This window comes from Condylura cristata, unplaced genomic scaffold (assembly GCF_000260355.1).
Source record: "Condylura cristata isolate star-nosed mole 26May11 unplaced genomic scaffold, ConCri1.0 scaffold00007, whole genome shotgun sequence".
NCBI lineage: Eukaryota > Metazoa > Chordata > Mammalia > Eulipotyphla > Talpidae > Condylura > Condylura cristata.
This window is the reverse complement of record NW_004567108.1, coordinates 29,027,482-29,044,916: the sequence shown is the minus strand read 5'-3', so window position 1 is coordinate 29,044,916 and position 17,435 is coordinate 29,027,482. Positions and strand designations below refer to the sequence as shown.

At 31.5% G+C, this 17,435-nt stretch overlaps 1 protein-coding gene across 1 annotated transcript in view; it reads left to right on the top strand.

The window, feature by feature from the left end:
- RASA1 (RAS p21 protein activator (GTPase activating protein) 1) overlaps positions 1 to 17,435 on the top strand; it is a 74,020-nt gene that overhangs the window by 49,815 nt on the left and 6,770 nt on the right. The window contains exons 12-20 of the mRNA XM_004678153.2: positions 5,613 to 5,700; positions 7,589 to 7,666; positions 9,326 to 9,483; positions 9,930 to 10,006; positions 11,204 to 11,376; positions 11,687 to 11,846; positions 12,842 to 12,984; positions 14,580 to 14,695; positions 15,430 to 15,516. Coding sequence (XP_004678210.1) covers positions 5,613 to 5,700; positions 7,589 to 7,666; positions 9,326 to 9,483; positions 9,930 to 10,006; positions 11,204 to 11,376; positions 11,687 to 11,846; positions 12,842 to 12,984; positions 14,580 to 14,695; positions 15,430 to 15,516 — 1,080 coding nt within the window. The remainder of the gene's footprint in view (positions 1 to 5,612; positions 5,701 to 7,588; positions 7,667 to 9,325; positions 9,484 to 9,929; positions 10,007 to 11,203; positions 11,377 to 11,686; positions 11,847 to 12,841; positions 12,985 to 14,579; positions 14,696 to 15,429; positions 15,517 to 17,435) is intronic.

The window sequence follows — 17,435 nt, the reverse complement described above, 5'->3', positions numbered from 1 at the left end:
GCTAAGTGGCATTAGGCAAAACAAATTTTATCTTACTAAAGTTTTGTAAACATCTTATAGTGTTAAAGGGCAGCCTCAGTGTGAAGTGGGTTGGTCTAACTGTGGGTCCTTCACACTTAAAAGGGACTTAGAGTGAGATTCAACTGTAGGTACACACACAAAAAAAAGGATAATAAAGGATTTATTAACAAAGAAAATGAAATGAAGTAATGAATAACTCAGAGAGAGAGATAAATTGGTGAATGCATCCTACCAGTTCTGCTGTTCTGGAATCTGAAGAGCATGCTAAACGCCTGCAAAAAACCAGAGAGCCCCCCCCCCCCCCCCCCCCACACACAAGGCCCACATGTACGGTTATATACCAAACCTTGCTGTTACTGTTTACTCAGTGACATGGGATTTGTAGTCCTTGGTGTCTGGGATCGCTTTGGTCTGGAGTGGGGGTGGGGTCCATAAAACCTGTTTGTGGAGTTTGTTCAGGACAGTTCTTTCCCCCAGTCAGGACATGCTTTCTCCCAAGAGTAGTGTATATACAACCATGTTGTTTCTTCTTTTTCCAATTTGTGTTTAAGATACACATTAGTACTATGTTTAAGTTGTTTTAAAAAAATAATCAAGTAGGTTTGGGGAAAGCTTAACTGAATGGGAAGCTTTCCTTACAACAGTGCTTTTGGTACCTTAATTGGTGTTCATACTCTGAATCACTAAAAGTGAAAATAATATGAAGAATTTCATGACTTTATTTGACCTTGATATACCCTTTTCCTCCACTCTAAACATTTTCTTGATGTCTCATTGAAAAACAAAAAATTGGGTAAGAGGATATCTAGATCTTTTTTTTTTCTCCCTTAAAATTGGAGCACATTTCTGTCTTTTCATTATTCTGCTCTGCCTTCCTTTTTGTGTGCTGAATTTTTCCTTACAAACCAACTCCTTTCTGATAGCAGTGCAGCAGATACATCCAGAGAAAGAAGTGAACATTCCTTCCTGTGATTATTAAAGATCTTGAGAGTGCATTATTAAATCACCTCTGAATTAGTCTCTAGTCTTTGGTTACCTGAAGTGTAGAAAAGGAAAGGGATAACCTTAACAAAGTGAGGTGAAAGGGGTACCTCGCCCTGCTGGTAGTAATGATCTCGCCCATAGTTGTTGTTCTCTGTGGGAGAGTGTAACAGTGTTGGAAGATAACCATACTATTCACTACTAAGTGTAGATGATTAGTGCTATGAACAGTTAGTTGCAAGTGGGAATTGATTTGGGGGATAAGCTTATTTAAAACAATTAATGTGGAAAAAAATAAAGGTTTTTAAACTGAGTATTGGGACAGTGGGTATAAATTCTTTTAGAGCAAAATTTCCCAACCTGTATGCTATGAATAACTTAGAGGTGTTCCTTGAGAAACTGGAGGTCATTGTAATAAAAACACTAACACATGTTTTACATAAAACACTTGAAAAGTTCTGATTCCCTCTATAAATTTTTCTAATAAAAATACATAATATTGTGGTGAAATAATTAGTGCATAACACCGTAGACAGAAAGCTAGTGACTACATTATTTTCCTGACTTGTAAAATCAGTTACTCTGATACTACTTTTCAGTTTTTCATTGATACTCTATAAAGATACTATTTTTGTGTTCATGTGTAAAATAGTGATTAAAAAGTGGAAAGTTGATTAATTTTGTGAGATTAAAAGTAGCATTAATGAAAAAATTCAACCCAGAAATGAGAAATTTAGTAAGAAACACATTTAAATAAATCTCTTCCTCAACCAAAATATTTTATTGGCATAAAGTTTATTGAATAACTGGTGTCAAGCACATTGTGCTGACACCATACCACTAAGGAACTGAAGACTCCAAATAAAAGTTTCTTTTCTCTTTTCCTGCTCATCTCCTTGCACAAATTTGTTTTTATAAATCCATAGTATCTGGTTATTCTTGGGAAGCTTGTTAGGAGATCATGCAGTTAATACTTTAATGCAGAATGCTTCACACAGAGTTAGAGAGATGCTTGTTTTATCCCTCATAGAAATTGCTAACTCTGCTTGAGGCTAAAAGGCAAAAGAAGCAGGAGAGTACAAATAGTATTTGTCTGTGTTCAGATGCTCCTAGTAAATGGTCAGTAAGATCCAGAGATTGCATTTTCACTGCAGACTTAATCTACAGACATTAGCTAAGTAAATTATCAGTTATTTAAAGTACCAAAAGACATTAAGGAAAAATAATTCAAATAAGTAAATAAATCCTTTGAAATACAGATGATAATATCTAGGATATATTTAAGTTTTTGATGGTGAAAGATCAAGATCACGAATCCTTTTATGTTGATGAGACTTCAATACTAGGAATATTTTTAAAGGTTCTATATCAAGTATTCTTGAAAATAAGAAATGAGATGCTCTTCCTATGTAAAAGCTTGTTTCTAGAGCTGAATTCTTCATTAAATAATAAAAAATAGAGATTCTCATAAAATCCAGGCTGCTTTAGCTCCATATATATATTTTTTATGGGAGGATATGAGGTAAGAATATCACTGTGCTGTTTTTTGATACCAGAGTATATAAGCTGTCCCAAAGAGGAGCTTTGTGAAATTTATGATTTATAGAGAGAACTTTTTAATGATTTGTGCTTTGCAGGCTTATTGAAGAATGGGTGAATTTCCTCAAAACTAGAAGTACAATAGAAGGTATTAATCTGTTCTGACAGTTTATGAATTAAAGGCAGAAATTTAACTTTGGAGAGCAAAGTTATATATAATTCAGTAATACTTAGTGTAAACAATTAGTTTTCCCATTATTTTGAAATACTTTACCTGAGTATGTGCAATTGGATTGAAAAACTGTTTGCACTCTTGGAAAGGTGAATATTGTTCTTGCAATTATAAAAAGAACTGCTAAAGTTAAAGATCAGATCTTTGAACTACAATTTAAAGAGCTGAATTATTCCTATTCTGGTTACTAAGTAGTATGAGAGCAGTTTCTGTCAGGTACTGAAAAGGCATTAAATTACTTTAATATTTGCTACAATATTAAAGGTTGCTTCTTGGGCAGAGGTTCTTGTTTTAAGAATTTGAAGACATTTTTTAAAGTCTTGATTATGAATTGTATTGGATGATAATAAAGTCTAAACCTGATAGGCATGAAAGAGTTATATTCATGAGAACTAAGCACATGTCTCAGATTTTGAAACTGATTTTTTGTAGGTATGCTGGTTTATAATCAATTGTAGATGTGTGCCTTGGTGTGAAATAGTAGGGACTAAGGAAAACTCAAAAAAAACATTCAGATCATGAACTGAATGATACAATTTGATATCAAATTATTTGCCAAAATATTAGTAACATAAAATGAAGAAATTGTAGATGTCACTTTATCAAACATATGGCAGGAATTGAACATCTCTTGCTTGTGTAAGTAATAATAACCAGTGTATTGACATTTAATACTAAGATGGAGACCAGCGTGCTAGTAATGGCCCGCTCCACTGTGTGGGGTGCATGCTCAGTCCGCGTGAAGGAATGTTAGGCAGCACTGCTCATCTGGCTGCTGCCTGCACCACCACGTTACTTGCATATCCATGCTGTTACCAGTTTTTCTGTCGGCATTACTACTAGTCACTAAAAATTCTATTTCTTGATATTAAACTTCTGACTTTTAACATGCTTTACTTTAAATAAAAACCATTTCATAAAAACAGGTTAAAAATATTTCAGATATAGTTATTGTGAATATAATTGTAGTCATTTTTATAACTTTCTCTTTTCATAGACTGAATTCTTTAATGTGGCATTTTGGCTTTATTTTTATTTAGGAATGATGTTTTTGCTGGGTGTTAAATATTAGGTGGGTAGTTGTTTTCTTTAGGACTTTAAGCACTGTTTTCTGCCTTCCAATATTTTCTAATTATTTTACTTTTAAAGATAGTTTTTTTTTTTTTAAAAAAAAAACAATCTGCTGCAAACTTTTTCTAAATTTATCCTAATGTTTGTGGAGCTTCAATTTGAGACCTCACTTTTTGTTGGTATTTTTTGGTATTTCATGGTTAGGAGGTCATGGTGTTCTGCACATTTGCTTTCATCTTTTGTAATAATTTTATAATTTATACATTTCATAGTGTTGTCTATTTTATATTTTTCTGGGGTTTTCATTATTTTTTTCCTCTATGGCTCAGATTAGTTTTTTTTTTTTTCTGATTTGTCTTTCATTTCACTTACCTACTCTTGCAGTTAAATATTTTGTTTTGAAGTCTTTACTACTTTTTCCAATTTAGAATTACATTTGATTCATTTATTGATATACTTGCCAGGCAACATTCTTTATTATTTGTTAAACATTTTAATTACAGCAATTTTAATCAAGCTTCAGCATCTGCATTATATGTAGGTCTTTATCTCTTTTTTTTCCCCCATCTTTTGGCTTTCATTTATCCTATTCCTGTTACATGTACAGTAAAGTTTGATATTATATTTGAAAATCTGTAAAAGCTTTGGATAACGTTACTGCCTTTGGAAAGGATTGTTCTTTCTAAGATTAGTGGTAGTTTATTTTTATTCCTTAGGGAGCTTGTGGAAGTATTTGGTCAAGATTACTTTTTTAATTTCTACTTGGTTCTTATTCTGAAGGCATGGCCATTTAGAAGGCTTACCTGAAAACCACTTCTTTAAAAGACCTTGATTTTTTAATTCCACCACTGTGTAGTGTTAAATGTTTGCTGTTTATAAACTCTTAGTTGCTACTCTCTGTTTAGCATTTTTTGCCCTACACAGTTATGAAATGGCAGATACCTTGAAAGGCAAACATACTGAAAGGAAAATCTGTGGGGAATGGCAGACTCATCTCAATATGCTCTTGACCTCTCGTCTTTGTTGCCTTGGTTGTTTTCCAGTGACCTCAAACAGTCTTGTTTGTCTACATTATACCCAGATGGAAGATTAGTCAAAAACAAGCCACTTCAGAAAAAATTTCATTTTATATTTTTTATAATTTTATGTTCTTCCTTGAGCATGAAAATACTTTTTAAAAAAAAATATTTAATAAATGTAATGCTTGTAAATGCAAAGCTTGACCTAACACAAAAGTAGAAGGTACAATCTTTGGCTAAAACAAAAACAACAATCATTGAGTTCTAAAACATGACAGCCTTACTAAGCGTTTTAGAAACCTATAATCATCGGGAAAATTAAAATTACATGCAGTCTACTGATGAGATAAACACTAAAAGCATTTTTTAATTAAAATTTTTTTCTAGTGCATGTAATTTATATATCATCGTGGAACAATAAGTTCAGTAACATTTGTTTTAAGACATGCTTAGATAGGCTGTATGCAATACTATCACTTCTACTTAAATTTGTTCCTTTCTATTTTTAGTGACTTAACGTCAACTTAACACTGTAGTTAAAATTTCACACTGAAAAATACATAAAATTTCAGTAATACAAAAAGAGTTTAAAATATATGGCACTAGTACAATGAAGTATTACATATACATACATACTCATATCTAGATTAAGGGTTATACTAATTTTATATAAATTGTATATTGCTTTAAAAAATGGTATAAAGTTTTTTGTTTTTTTTTTTAACTTTCTGATAAACTTTATCTTAAAGGCCAAACTGTTTTCAGATAGTAGTTCAGCACTTTAGCGAAGAACATTACATCTTCTACTTTGCGGGAGAAACTCCAGAACAAGCAGAAGTAAGTTAATAATTTCCTAAACTACTGTAAACTTTTAATTAGCCCATGTTTTCTTTAACTGAAGAAAACTAACTTGCATTTAAGATAAAGTGGCAAAAAAGATGCCTGATATCTAATCATTTTAAGAAATGAGAAATTTCATGTGTAAAACTTTTTTGAAAAAAAATGCAGAGAAACAGTGAAGGGTTCTTAGGAATGAAAATTTGATTTTAAATTGACCTTTAAAATACTATAGATTTTGGATCCATCTAAAAACGATCAATTAAAATCCTCTTAGCAGAAAGATTATAGATATTCTAAGAACATTTGAAAGGTAATCCACCTAGTTTTGCTGATAAGCTTTATTATTTTTCACTGTTAGAGCTCCATGTCTATCTAACTAAAATAGTTCAGTCATCAAAAGGAGAACTATTTCAAGAAATTTCTGTTTTAAGTCTGACATGTCTATTTTTAACACTAGCTATTGAGCCACATGCAATACTTTTTCTTAATTTTTTAAGTAATGCTGTGAAGAAATATTTTAAAAATATTTGTTTTTCTTTTAAAAATAGTATTTCCAGTGTGGTTAGTGATAACTTTTAGAAGTACAGCAGCTGAAGTTGGTTAAGACATCAAAGAAAGTGACTCTGTTGGAAATAGAAGATAATTTGTTAACAGAGCAGATACTCTTAAAACCATTGATGTTGGCATGGGCCTCTCACTCATAAGTTACAAAAGTATCCTAGACTGTAGAACAAACTTGATGAATAAGCCATTATGCGTTATGACTCATACTTGAATGTCATGTTTTAAATCTGTGCAAAATATTTCAGTTAAATACTCAATATATAATACTCATAAGCTTTGTGGATATGTATCCCTAGTATTTAGATGCAAAAACTAGGACTCAAAAGATTTGGTAACTTGTACATTTTTTTAAAACCTGAGTTAGGACATTACAATCTTCTAGTTATTTTACCATGTTCCCTTTTTCTAAATAGAGATGTGTTACTTATCTTGACTTTGTAGTATGTTTAGTGTACTTCACTTAGTTATGTAAATAGATCTTTTTTACTGTATTTGTATATATACTCTTACTGTGTTCTGTATTTCAGTATGTCCCTTAAGGTTAAAAAAAATACCACTAGTGTTTCCAGCTTCTATTAATTTGGTGTCTGTGGGTCTCCAATTACTTGTTTCTAAAAATGGTACTGATTGATTGTTCTTAATTTATTCTAAAGACATCTTTAAACATTGACAGCGTCCAGATTCATTGACTTAGTCAGTGACCTAAAGACACAACTGAGTAAAGCAATAGTACAGAGCCTTCTGGAAATGTGTAAGCCAAAGAAAATATTTAGGTTTTTGATAAAATTGTTACCTTCTTTTTCAAGAGCACTAGCTAGACATTTAAATATTTAATATGAATATTAGGCTGAAATAGTTTTTAATCTGATGTTATATTTCAAAGACTTAAGTATCGCAGTTCCTGTTAACCATTTCTGACTATATTATTGTCTAAGTTAAAGTATAGAATGCTTGCTATCAAATCCTTCATTACATTATCAGTTGGTTTTATAATCAGCCCTCCTTTTACAAAATGTGTTGTTGAATTCTTCCTACGGTACCTCAAGTGTCATTGCTGACATACATAAATTTCATTTTTGACTATTTCAAGGCCACCTATTGGACACTTAGCATTAATTTAGAGGTTCTATAGAGACTGAATTTTATATAGAATTATTATAGTTGTTGATTTTTCTTACTGGGGCATAGATACATTAAAAGTAGAGCATACTTGAGTATAAAACCTGTCTAGAGAAGGAAAGAAGTGTTGAATTTCAACATAAGAAAATGATGATCAGAAACTTATTGTTGTTTCATGTATTTCTTTGAAATAATTTTGTAGGATTGGATGAAAGGTCTACAGGCATTTTGCAATTTGCGGAAAAGTAGTCCAGGGACATCTAATAAACGCCTGCGTCAGGTAAAACTTAATTTTCTTTGATTTGTTGTGTTTTAGTCTATCACTTTACTCTTTATTTTTATTTCTATTGCAACTGTTTGGGCATGTTTCAAGCACTTTAGCACTCTTAAGAGAGGGTATTCTTTTCAGGCATTGTGAAGCCATGATCCCACTTAATGTAGCAAGAGAAAGTACTTCTTTGTGAAGAGTTTTCTTTTTTAATAACGTCCTGCGTACTTAGTCCATAATGCCATCTTTTGAGTATGTCAAAAAAAATTTGCCAATAAAATTAACAATACAAAACTGACAGCAACAAAAACAATTATGTTAGGTACTTCATTGGTTTTCTTCAAAAACTATTGTGGCTTATTTCAAAATAGAATTAAAGGTACTTATTGAAAAGATCATATGACTTAAAGAACTAATCCTACTATACTTTTAGGTTTTCATTTGGTTGCTTTTGAAATCCTTTGCATAATTGTCCTTAGGTAATAATCTTATTTGAAATTCAGATGTCCTACATGTTAATTTATGGAGAGTTAAGTTAGGTTGGGTTTCTTTGTTTATTGCTATGTAAGGTGAAAACTTAATACCCTCTATTTCTTTGAATTTTCCTTTTAGTTATCTCTAAGATATTTGAAAAATATTGGGTAATTTTCACATTTTTAGAGTTCAAGGAAAAGTTTGTGAAATATCTACTGACAAACTGTACTCTTGTTTTATTTGTGAGAATTTTGAGTTAAGCTTTTTCAATTTAACATACTGATTTTTTTGAAGGTACATAAACACTTAAATGTGTAGATGAAAAGAAGTAAGTTTCCTTATAACCAAAAACTGGCTTTTCCCCCAAGAATATTTAATTACATGTAGTCTCAACATATTCTAATTTTTTGTAAGCTGTAGAAAGTCAGATTGAATTTTTGCAGTTGTGTCTTGTGTAAAACTGAGCTTGAAGTTACCACTTGTAGATACAGTGTGATATATAATCGCAGCTAACATCTCTTGTACCTTTTCTATGTATCATATAATCTGTGGTGTACTTTACACACATTATTCCTAATTACATATATATTCTCTTGTAATTAACATCTGAGGAAGGTGAGGTTCAGAGACGCTGACTTTACTGTGGTAAAGTCCTAGGTGGTGAGTGAAAGAAGAGAACCTGATAATAGAAGGTAGATGGTCTGAACTGGGCGTCAAAATTGACAAATAATTTGTTTTGAATCTATCTTCTTTTCTATAACATTTCTATTGAATAAGTTTTTGAAAAGTAATTTCTAGCTGCTTTCTAACTGTAGAAAATAAAATCTTACAGTGAACACTATGTAACACATGGGCTTTTGAACAGGTACTGACAGTATTCTTAAATTAGTAAGGAATCCTTCTCAACTGTTCTCTGAACCATTGGTTTATGATATATTTCATTGTTTCTGCAAGAGTATAAAAGGAATAACTTGTAAACAAAATTGCATTTTTTTAAGTAAGAATTATTTTATATACTTGAATGTTGTATTTTATGTGTCACATAAAAGGGAAATATAACTGACTGCTGTGTTTTTGAAAAAAGCAGAAAAATAAATCACTACTTAGTATTTTTATTTTATAGTACCTTTGTAGCTGAATTATTCTTGAAATCTGGGGTAACAGTTTTTGTGTTTCCTTTCTGTTCTCTATTTTTAGGTTAGCAGTCTTGTTTTACATATTGAAGAAGCTCATAAACTCCCAGTAAAGCATTTTACTAACCCATATTGTAACATCTACCTGAATAGTGTCCAGGTAGCAAAAACTCATGCAAGGGAAGGTCAAAACCCTGTGTGGTCAGAGGAGTTTGTCTTTGAGTAAGTCTTACCTTTGTGTTACATTAAATCATTTTCTTTTAATTTTTTTTAAGCTTCTATGTTTAAGCTATCAGAATAAATTACCAAGTCCAAGCATTTTAAATAGTACATATATATGTTTACACTATTTATTCACCTTTGTTAATAAATGCTATGTCCTTGGTTTGTTACATAGTTAAATGATGTGAAATAGCACTACTGACAAATCAAAAACACAGTGTTTATAAAGGTGTCCGGGATTTATTTTGGGTCATTAAAGATGATCGGTAAAGTGTTACTTGCTTCTCTGTATTCCTGAATACCACATAATAAAAATGTTTTGTTTCTAGTTTTAAATTTAGCACATTCAAGATGTTTAATAGCAGAAATAGTTTGATAATTAGAAATGAAGGTATTAGTTTGATGTGAGGAAATTTTGTTAATTCCTTTTCTCCTTGCTCTTTCAGTGATCTTCCTCCTGACATCAACAGATTTGAAATAACTCTTAGTAATAAAACAAAGAAAAGCAAAGATCCTGATATCTGTAAGTTGATAAATTTCTTCTTGATAAAAAGCATGTCTTGTATGTTTAAAATTCATACTAAAATGTAGTTAAAATGGAAATGAAAAAATATGGAAATATAAATAGCATAATTTTGAGACTTTTTTTGTACTTTTAAAATTGCTGTTGATAATAATTGAAATAGAAAAAAAAAAGACCCATAATTGCTAAATACACTGTATAAACTTAAGCACTTAAGATTAAATTATATATGGATTTGCTCTTCCTTTCCCAAAGCATGAGAAGAACAAGAAAATGTAAGAGTTGTCATCTTTCTGTGGTATTTCCCCTACTCCTTTTTTTCTACTTTATAGATTTTTTTTCTACTTCCCTTTGCCTTTAGGTAAAGAAGGGGACACTATTAATTTTTTTTCTTTAATTTAGAATATGCTTGTCATTTAACAGTAAATAAGCCCTCCCAATTTTTCTTAACAGCTCACCTTTCCCAGCCTGTTAAAAAAAATGTGGCAGTAAGATTTAGATTTAAACAGTCAGGCTAGGGAAAGAAGTGATTTAACAGGTAGATCAAAACCTGGATATTTTCCTATAAAGTGTTTATTCTATAATTTCTACTACTTAAGTGCTTAACACTTTTTAGTAGTTCCCTCATTACTTTTAAGAAAATCCAAATCCATAGTAATGACACAGAAATGCCCTTCCCTAATGACTCTTGCCCCACTTGTCCTCATTGTAGGATCATTTTGAGATCTTCCTCTTTACCCAAACTAGCTTTCTTACATATTTTAAATTTTAAAAGCACCCAGCATATACTCTTTTTGGTCTTACTGTCTCTGTATCTTTCTAGTTAGCTCTACCTACAGATCCTGTTAGAAGTCAGCTTAAGGGCTACATGTTTGGAATGGACTTTCAACCTCCACAGGCTGAGTTAGATCCTATTTCTGTGTTCCATTAGCAGTTAACTACTGTTACAGCTTATAACATATCATCACTGATTTCTTACCTTGGCTAAACTGTCAGCCTCTATACAAGTCAGAAGCCATACCTTAATCCTGTCTACCCCCATACACATTCACTAAATGAAGTAAGTATTGATTTTGTGGTATCACCAAAAACTTACACTCAACACTATACTGAAGATGGATGTTGGGAAAATTTGCTTGTGTGACTAATTATAGCATCATCTTTAGCCGGTAATCATTTGATGTTTTTCTATCACAGTATTTATGCGCTGCCAGTTGAGCCGGTTACAGAAAGGGCATGCCACAGATGAATGGTTTCTGCTCAGCTCCCATATACCATTAAAAGGTATTGAACCAGGATCTCTGCGTGTTCGAGCACGATATTCTATGGAAAAAATCATGCCAGAAGAAGAGTACAGTGAATTTAAAGAGGTACTAAGTCATTTACCAGTGTAACTACTTTTGATGGCATTAATGAAAATAGTTAATAAAAGATCCATTACACTAAATACAGGTTTTACACAGCTTAGTGGCACCTTCACAGAGAAAGTTGAGAAACTTTGCAACAGTATGAATTTGATCTTAAAAGACTACAAGTATGTAGGCTATAAATTCATTGGTTTTAATAAATACTCAACATAATTCCAGATACAAGAACACATAAGGAATATGTTTCCTGTTACTTTTACTGAAAATGCTACTGCTGTGTACTTTTAACAGTCTTTCTTGATGTGCTTTTTAGCTAATACTGCAAAAGGAGCTTCATGTAGTCTATGCTTTATCACACGTTTGTGGACAAGACCGAACACTACTGGCTAGCATCCTACTGAAGATTTTTCTTCACGAAAAGCTTGAATCCTTGTTGTTATGTACACTAAATGACAGAGAAATAAGCATGGAAGGTATAGTATGGATCATTTAGTGTGGCACCTCTAAAAATTGGGCTAATAACCAGATTTTATTTAGCAAGTGTATGTGGACTCAACTTAGAATGTACAAAAGGTTTAAATCATTTTGTAAATTACTCTGTTTTCCTTCATTAAAAATTGACATTTGGAATGTCAGTTCTGGTTTCTTCAGCCAGCTAACATTGAGGGATCGTTTTCTGTCATGGTAAATTAGTATTAGAAGCCACTATGTATGTATCAGTCACTCATACTGCCTGATTATTAAGAATAATTTGACATACTTACCATGTTCTCTTGCTTATTTTCACTTTTTAATTCATTGTTTAACAAGTTGGATGTAAGCTGCATTTTACTTCTAGCTTCTGTAGATATGTAGTTCCCAGGAAATAAGAACTGGACACAACATTGGAACAGCTTACACATATGTCTGAATAAACCAGTCTAACTAGCACTTTGACTCAAAAACAGTATTTGCTTTTGTGTTTCCCAACGAAGCTACGAAATCTAGAATTATTTTCTCTTTATCACAGAAATGTACAATACGTACATTAAAGAGAAAGTGGCAATACTTGAAATGGTTTTTGGAAGTATTTGTTTAGCATTTTAAGATTATGTTTTAGGTTAATAAACTGATTTATACTATTATATTAGGTCATATTCTTATTTGGAAATTAGCTTATTGTTTTAAAAACATGGATCAGTGAACAGCAAAGGTGAATTCAGGTTTTAGTTTTATCACTAACTTGGCTCTGTACTTGGACAAGTTATATAACCATTTTAAGCCTTCACTTAGAATGATGAGAGTTGTGTTAATGCCTTCTCCTATTTATGATGTATTATATATATAATTTATTATAATAAACACAATACTATTTGCAGATATGCATATTTAAGTGGGTGAGAAATGAATTAAATGAATTTAATTTTCAATTTGGTTCACTTTAGTACAATCCTTTACAGATAGTCTTTTAATATAAATATTTGTGCAGATGAAGCCACTACCCTATTTCGAGCTACAACACTCGCAAGCACTTTGATGGAGCAGTACATGAAAGCCACTGCTACTCAATTTGTTCATCATGCTTTGAAAGACTCTATTTTAAAGATAATGGAAAGCAAGCAGTCTTGTGAGGTAAGAATTAAATGTCTTAATTCTTTCATCAAAGTGCATATTTTATTTTTTAATAATTTGTACCTAAGCTACAATTTTAAGGAAATTATTTTAGCTTTCTAGTATTAGTTATCAGCATTTACTCATTTTCTAACACATTAAGAAAAATGTTTTGCAAAACAGACTGAAAAAGGATATACTTTATTTTTCAGTGAAAAATCTCATTCTATGAGAAAGTCAAAGTACTTTATCATTTTCCCTACTGTACTAAAATAACAGTATATGCTGGAGACTTTCGTTGTCTGCTTAGTGCTCTGTGGCACTTTTTAGCAGTTAGATTTTCCCTTGACAGTTTTGAGAAGAAAGAAAGGTATAGATAATCAAGACTTCCTTTTAGAATTAATTATTCAGATGTTAGTGTTACTAACGTGTTTCATTTATATGCCCGTTCTCTCACCCTTAAGGTAGGACAACTACAGAAAAAAGTTATTAAAAACAGTTTTTAGATCTAATGCAAAATTAATAAGGAACTGATTTTGATAATTTAAATTGGGAACTGTTTAATTTTTTTTTTTAAGATTTATTCATTTATTTATACAGAACTGGGGTACAGGCCAGACACTAGGAGGGTGAGAGATTCACCAGGGATAGAGTGGGGAGCAGAACAGGCAGATCTACGAAGTACACTGCTGAGGGGAGCAGTGGGCGGGTCAGGAGAGGTCTGCCAGGCCGTGTGGATCTCCTCTGGGGCAAGCGGGGATCAAACTCATGCGGAAGTGGCTTAGGCTTCTTAGTGCAGTGCTTTAACCCGCTGCGCCACCAGGGAGGGCCCGGGAACTGTTTAATTTTTAATTCTGCATTAAGTTGTCAGTTTTTACTAATCAACTTAAAGGGAAGAAATGGATGCGTTCAGTGTTGAAAACTAGGCTAACACCATAGTTGGCCTAACTGTAAAGGGTAATACAGTAATGCAAGTCAGTAGCTGGAATGTTGGATCCCAGCTGGGTAATTTGGACTTCTATGGACTAATCTACTCCATTAATTCTGACCAGAGCCCTAATTTCAAGGATGACTGGATGTTTTGAGAGAGGTTCACGAGTATACTTAAGGCATTTGGTATTTTATTAGTTCTTAATTAAGACAATCTCATTCAGAAGCATTTTCATATTAATTTTTCCTTCAAGTAAATAGAACTTACAATAGTATGACAATCTATCTTCCCCATTTAAATACCAGTAGATGTGTGAGAGAATGTAGCTACTAAATCTGGCATTTTGTTTCAGTTGAGAATATATTTAATATAAATACAAGTTATCCACTTTTGTGTGCTTATTAAAGTCTATGGTGAAGTGTGATAAATAGGAGAAAATATTAATATTTATATTCCTGAAACACATGAAATTTATTGAGTATGTTCAGCTATCAGTTAACTAGTAATGGTTATGCTATTAAAAGGCGTTTCATAGAACAAACTACTAAAAATTCCCCTTTGTCCTTCCTCTTGCCTCTAAAATACATATTGAAAACTGGAAAAATAAAGAACCCTGGAAACAAATGTTTACTTAATCTTGATCATTTACCAAGATGCATTTATATTGATTTATTCCTTCTCTTAGTTAAGTCCATCAAAGTTAGAAAAAAATGAAGATGTGAACACTAACTTAGCACACCTATTGAACATACTTTCAGAGCTTGTGGAGAAAATATTCATGGCTTCAGAAATACTTCCACCGTAAGTGGTGAAATTTAATTAACAAATTATCTGCGTTTTGAAAAATTTGTATTTATAAAACATGTATAAGTTTTCCACTGTCCTGATGTTAATTATACTTTGAAAAAGGGTTTTTAATTTACAAGATAAATTATGTTTAAAGAAGGAGTGACTTAAGGGAACCAGAGTGAATGAGCTATTTACATTAAAATAAACCATAATTTTATATAGGCCTTTATGTCTGTTTATATTTAACGTGGAGAATGAATAGAACCTGAAGTCTTCGATTTGGGAAAACCATAAAAATCATGTATCTAGCCTATACTTGAGTATCTTATTCAAAATGTATACCAGATAATTACTTGGATTTACTTATGGCCTCCATTGTTAGTGAACTCACTTATTAAGGCAGAAGTTAGTTTAACTTATGTCAGATTTTGTCCCCATGCCCTGTATTCATTAATTACTTCCTCTGTGTCCTCATTCTGATACTTCTTTCATACTTGCCACTTAATAAAATAATTATGTGGTAAGATATCTTCCAGAGTAAATGTAAATAATTAAGTGAGTTGCTAATTAAAGTTTTCCTTACTCTTTGCTAAATGTGTTTATGCTTTTATGTAGTTAAGTACTTTTGGGGGGAAAGGCCAGTTGCATTAAAATGTGGTATATGTAGTAAATTAAGCTTTGGGACGCAATGAGATAATTACTTGCACTTTACTTTCTATATTGAGATGACTGTTTTATTTTGGCAGGACACTGAGGTATATTTATGGGTGTTTACAGAAATCTGTTCAGCACAAGTGGCCAACAAACACCACCATGAGAACAAGAGTGGTTAGGTAAGGTTCACAACTGTTTTATTACATCACTGTAGAGCTCATGTAGTAATAGCCAAATGTGTACCTGAAAATGTGCAGAATAACAGTATGGAGTACATACAATTCAAAATCTTTTCCCTTTTATGTCAGAGTTCTGCTGAATATTTTCAGAGTGCAGATGGCTCTTAATTTTAACTTTCTGTGTTTTATGGAAGTTACTGAAATATTTAGCTACTTTTTTCATTTATGTTAGTTAACTGGGTTTTTAAAAATCTTTTATAATGATACCAGGTTATCTCCAGTCAGGACCTCTAATTCTGAAGCTATGTTTCAGAGAGCTCATTGTGTAGTAGTGAGTAACTGTGTTGGCATTATACAAAGGAACTTTACTTTTCCAATGAAGATATGGTTGTGTAGAGTTTAAATTGCCTGTGTTTTTTGTTTCCATTGAAGAAGACTGGCAATTTATTACGAAAGCACCAGAGAACATGGCAGTTTAATAATATATTATCTGGAATATATACTTCCAATTATATTATAGCTCTAAAAAAAATACACCACCTGTATCCTATAGTTAGTTCTAAAAATGTGTGCAAATCCTACCCTCAAACTAAATTTTATACAGATATTCTCTTATTAAAGATATGACATAACATTTAAGAGTCAGAGTCTGTATTTCTTAGCTTTAGAGCAGTTGAAAGGAATATAAAAGAATTAAAATATATAATGTTTCAGCAGTTATGTGTGATATTATTTAAATTCCTGTAAACTAAGTTTCAAGTAAGTATAATTGTTTAGCAAGCAGCAGAAAATTCTGCTTTGTGATTTACTTCACACTACATGATGTCATTTATTCCTACAGTTAAGATTCTTATCATTAGTATGCTAGTATGCTTTTAAATATATGTGAATCTTTTTCTTAAATTTAAAATCACCTTTAAAATTTCATAGAAAGATTTGTATACTGAAATTGTTTTATGATTTAATGGTGCCAGATTATATTTCATATTTGAATAAATATTTAATTATCAAATGTTTTTAGCAAAATTTATGCAAGTTTCTTTATAAATTAAAAATAAAGATTTAAAGATGTAATAATTGCATATGATAATTGTAATCAATGCTGTAACAGATTACAAAATTAACAAATTGGTGTATATTTGAAAATAAATTTGAGAAGACAGATAATCCAATCTGAAAGACAATAGAGACGGTCTCTGGAAGACATTTTATCATCAGTTTGGGGAATAATAATTATCTTTTGGAATGACCAAATAGGTCACTTGTCAGTGTGCATTCATTTTAAGAGGAAACGAATTTTCTATATGACAATCTGTACTTTACCAGTAATTCAAAGTGTAGGAATAGTTATGTAAGCTTACAATTTTACTTTGCATTGCATTTTTTCCAGAGTAAGAATAGGTAAAACTATATATATGACAACTGTTGTTAAACCATGTGCTTTTAGAGAATTTTTGTTTTTATTTTATAATTTGAATACCTTTGTTTAACTTTGGAAAGACTGGCTTTCTTTATTGCCATAAAAGCTTTTCAACATTTTATTGTATACATTCTGATCTATCAAATACTTTTTCCTACATACAGTGAATTCCTATCTTTGTATTCTATAGATAAAGAAAAAATTGTTAAAATTGGGTTTATAACAGACTTTTCTGAGCTCTTCTGTTTAAAAGACAAAGAAGTGACAGAACAATAGTTTTAGCATAAAATAGGACTGTATCTGTACAAAGGTTTATTTGTACACCCATGCTATTTCAGAGGTTCTTACTATTAAAAATATACTACTTCTAGAAGTAGCTATGAAATGTACTACTTGACTAGAATAAGAAGCAGCCAAAAAGTAAATGCTATCTGCTATCAATACAACTTAAATCTTCACAAAATAAGTTTAAAATTCCAAGTCTAGGATAAATGAATAT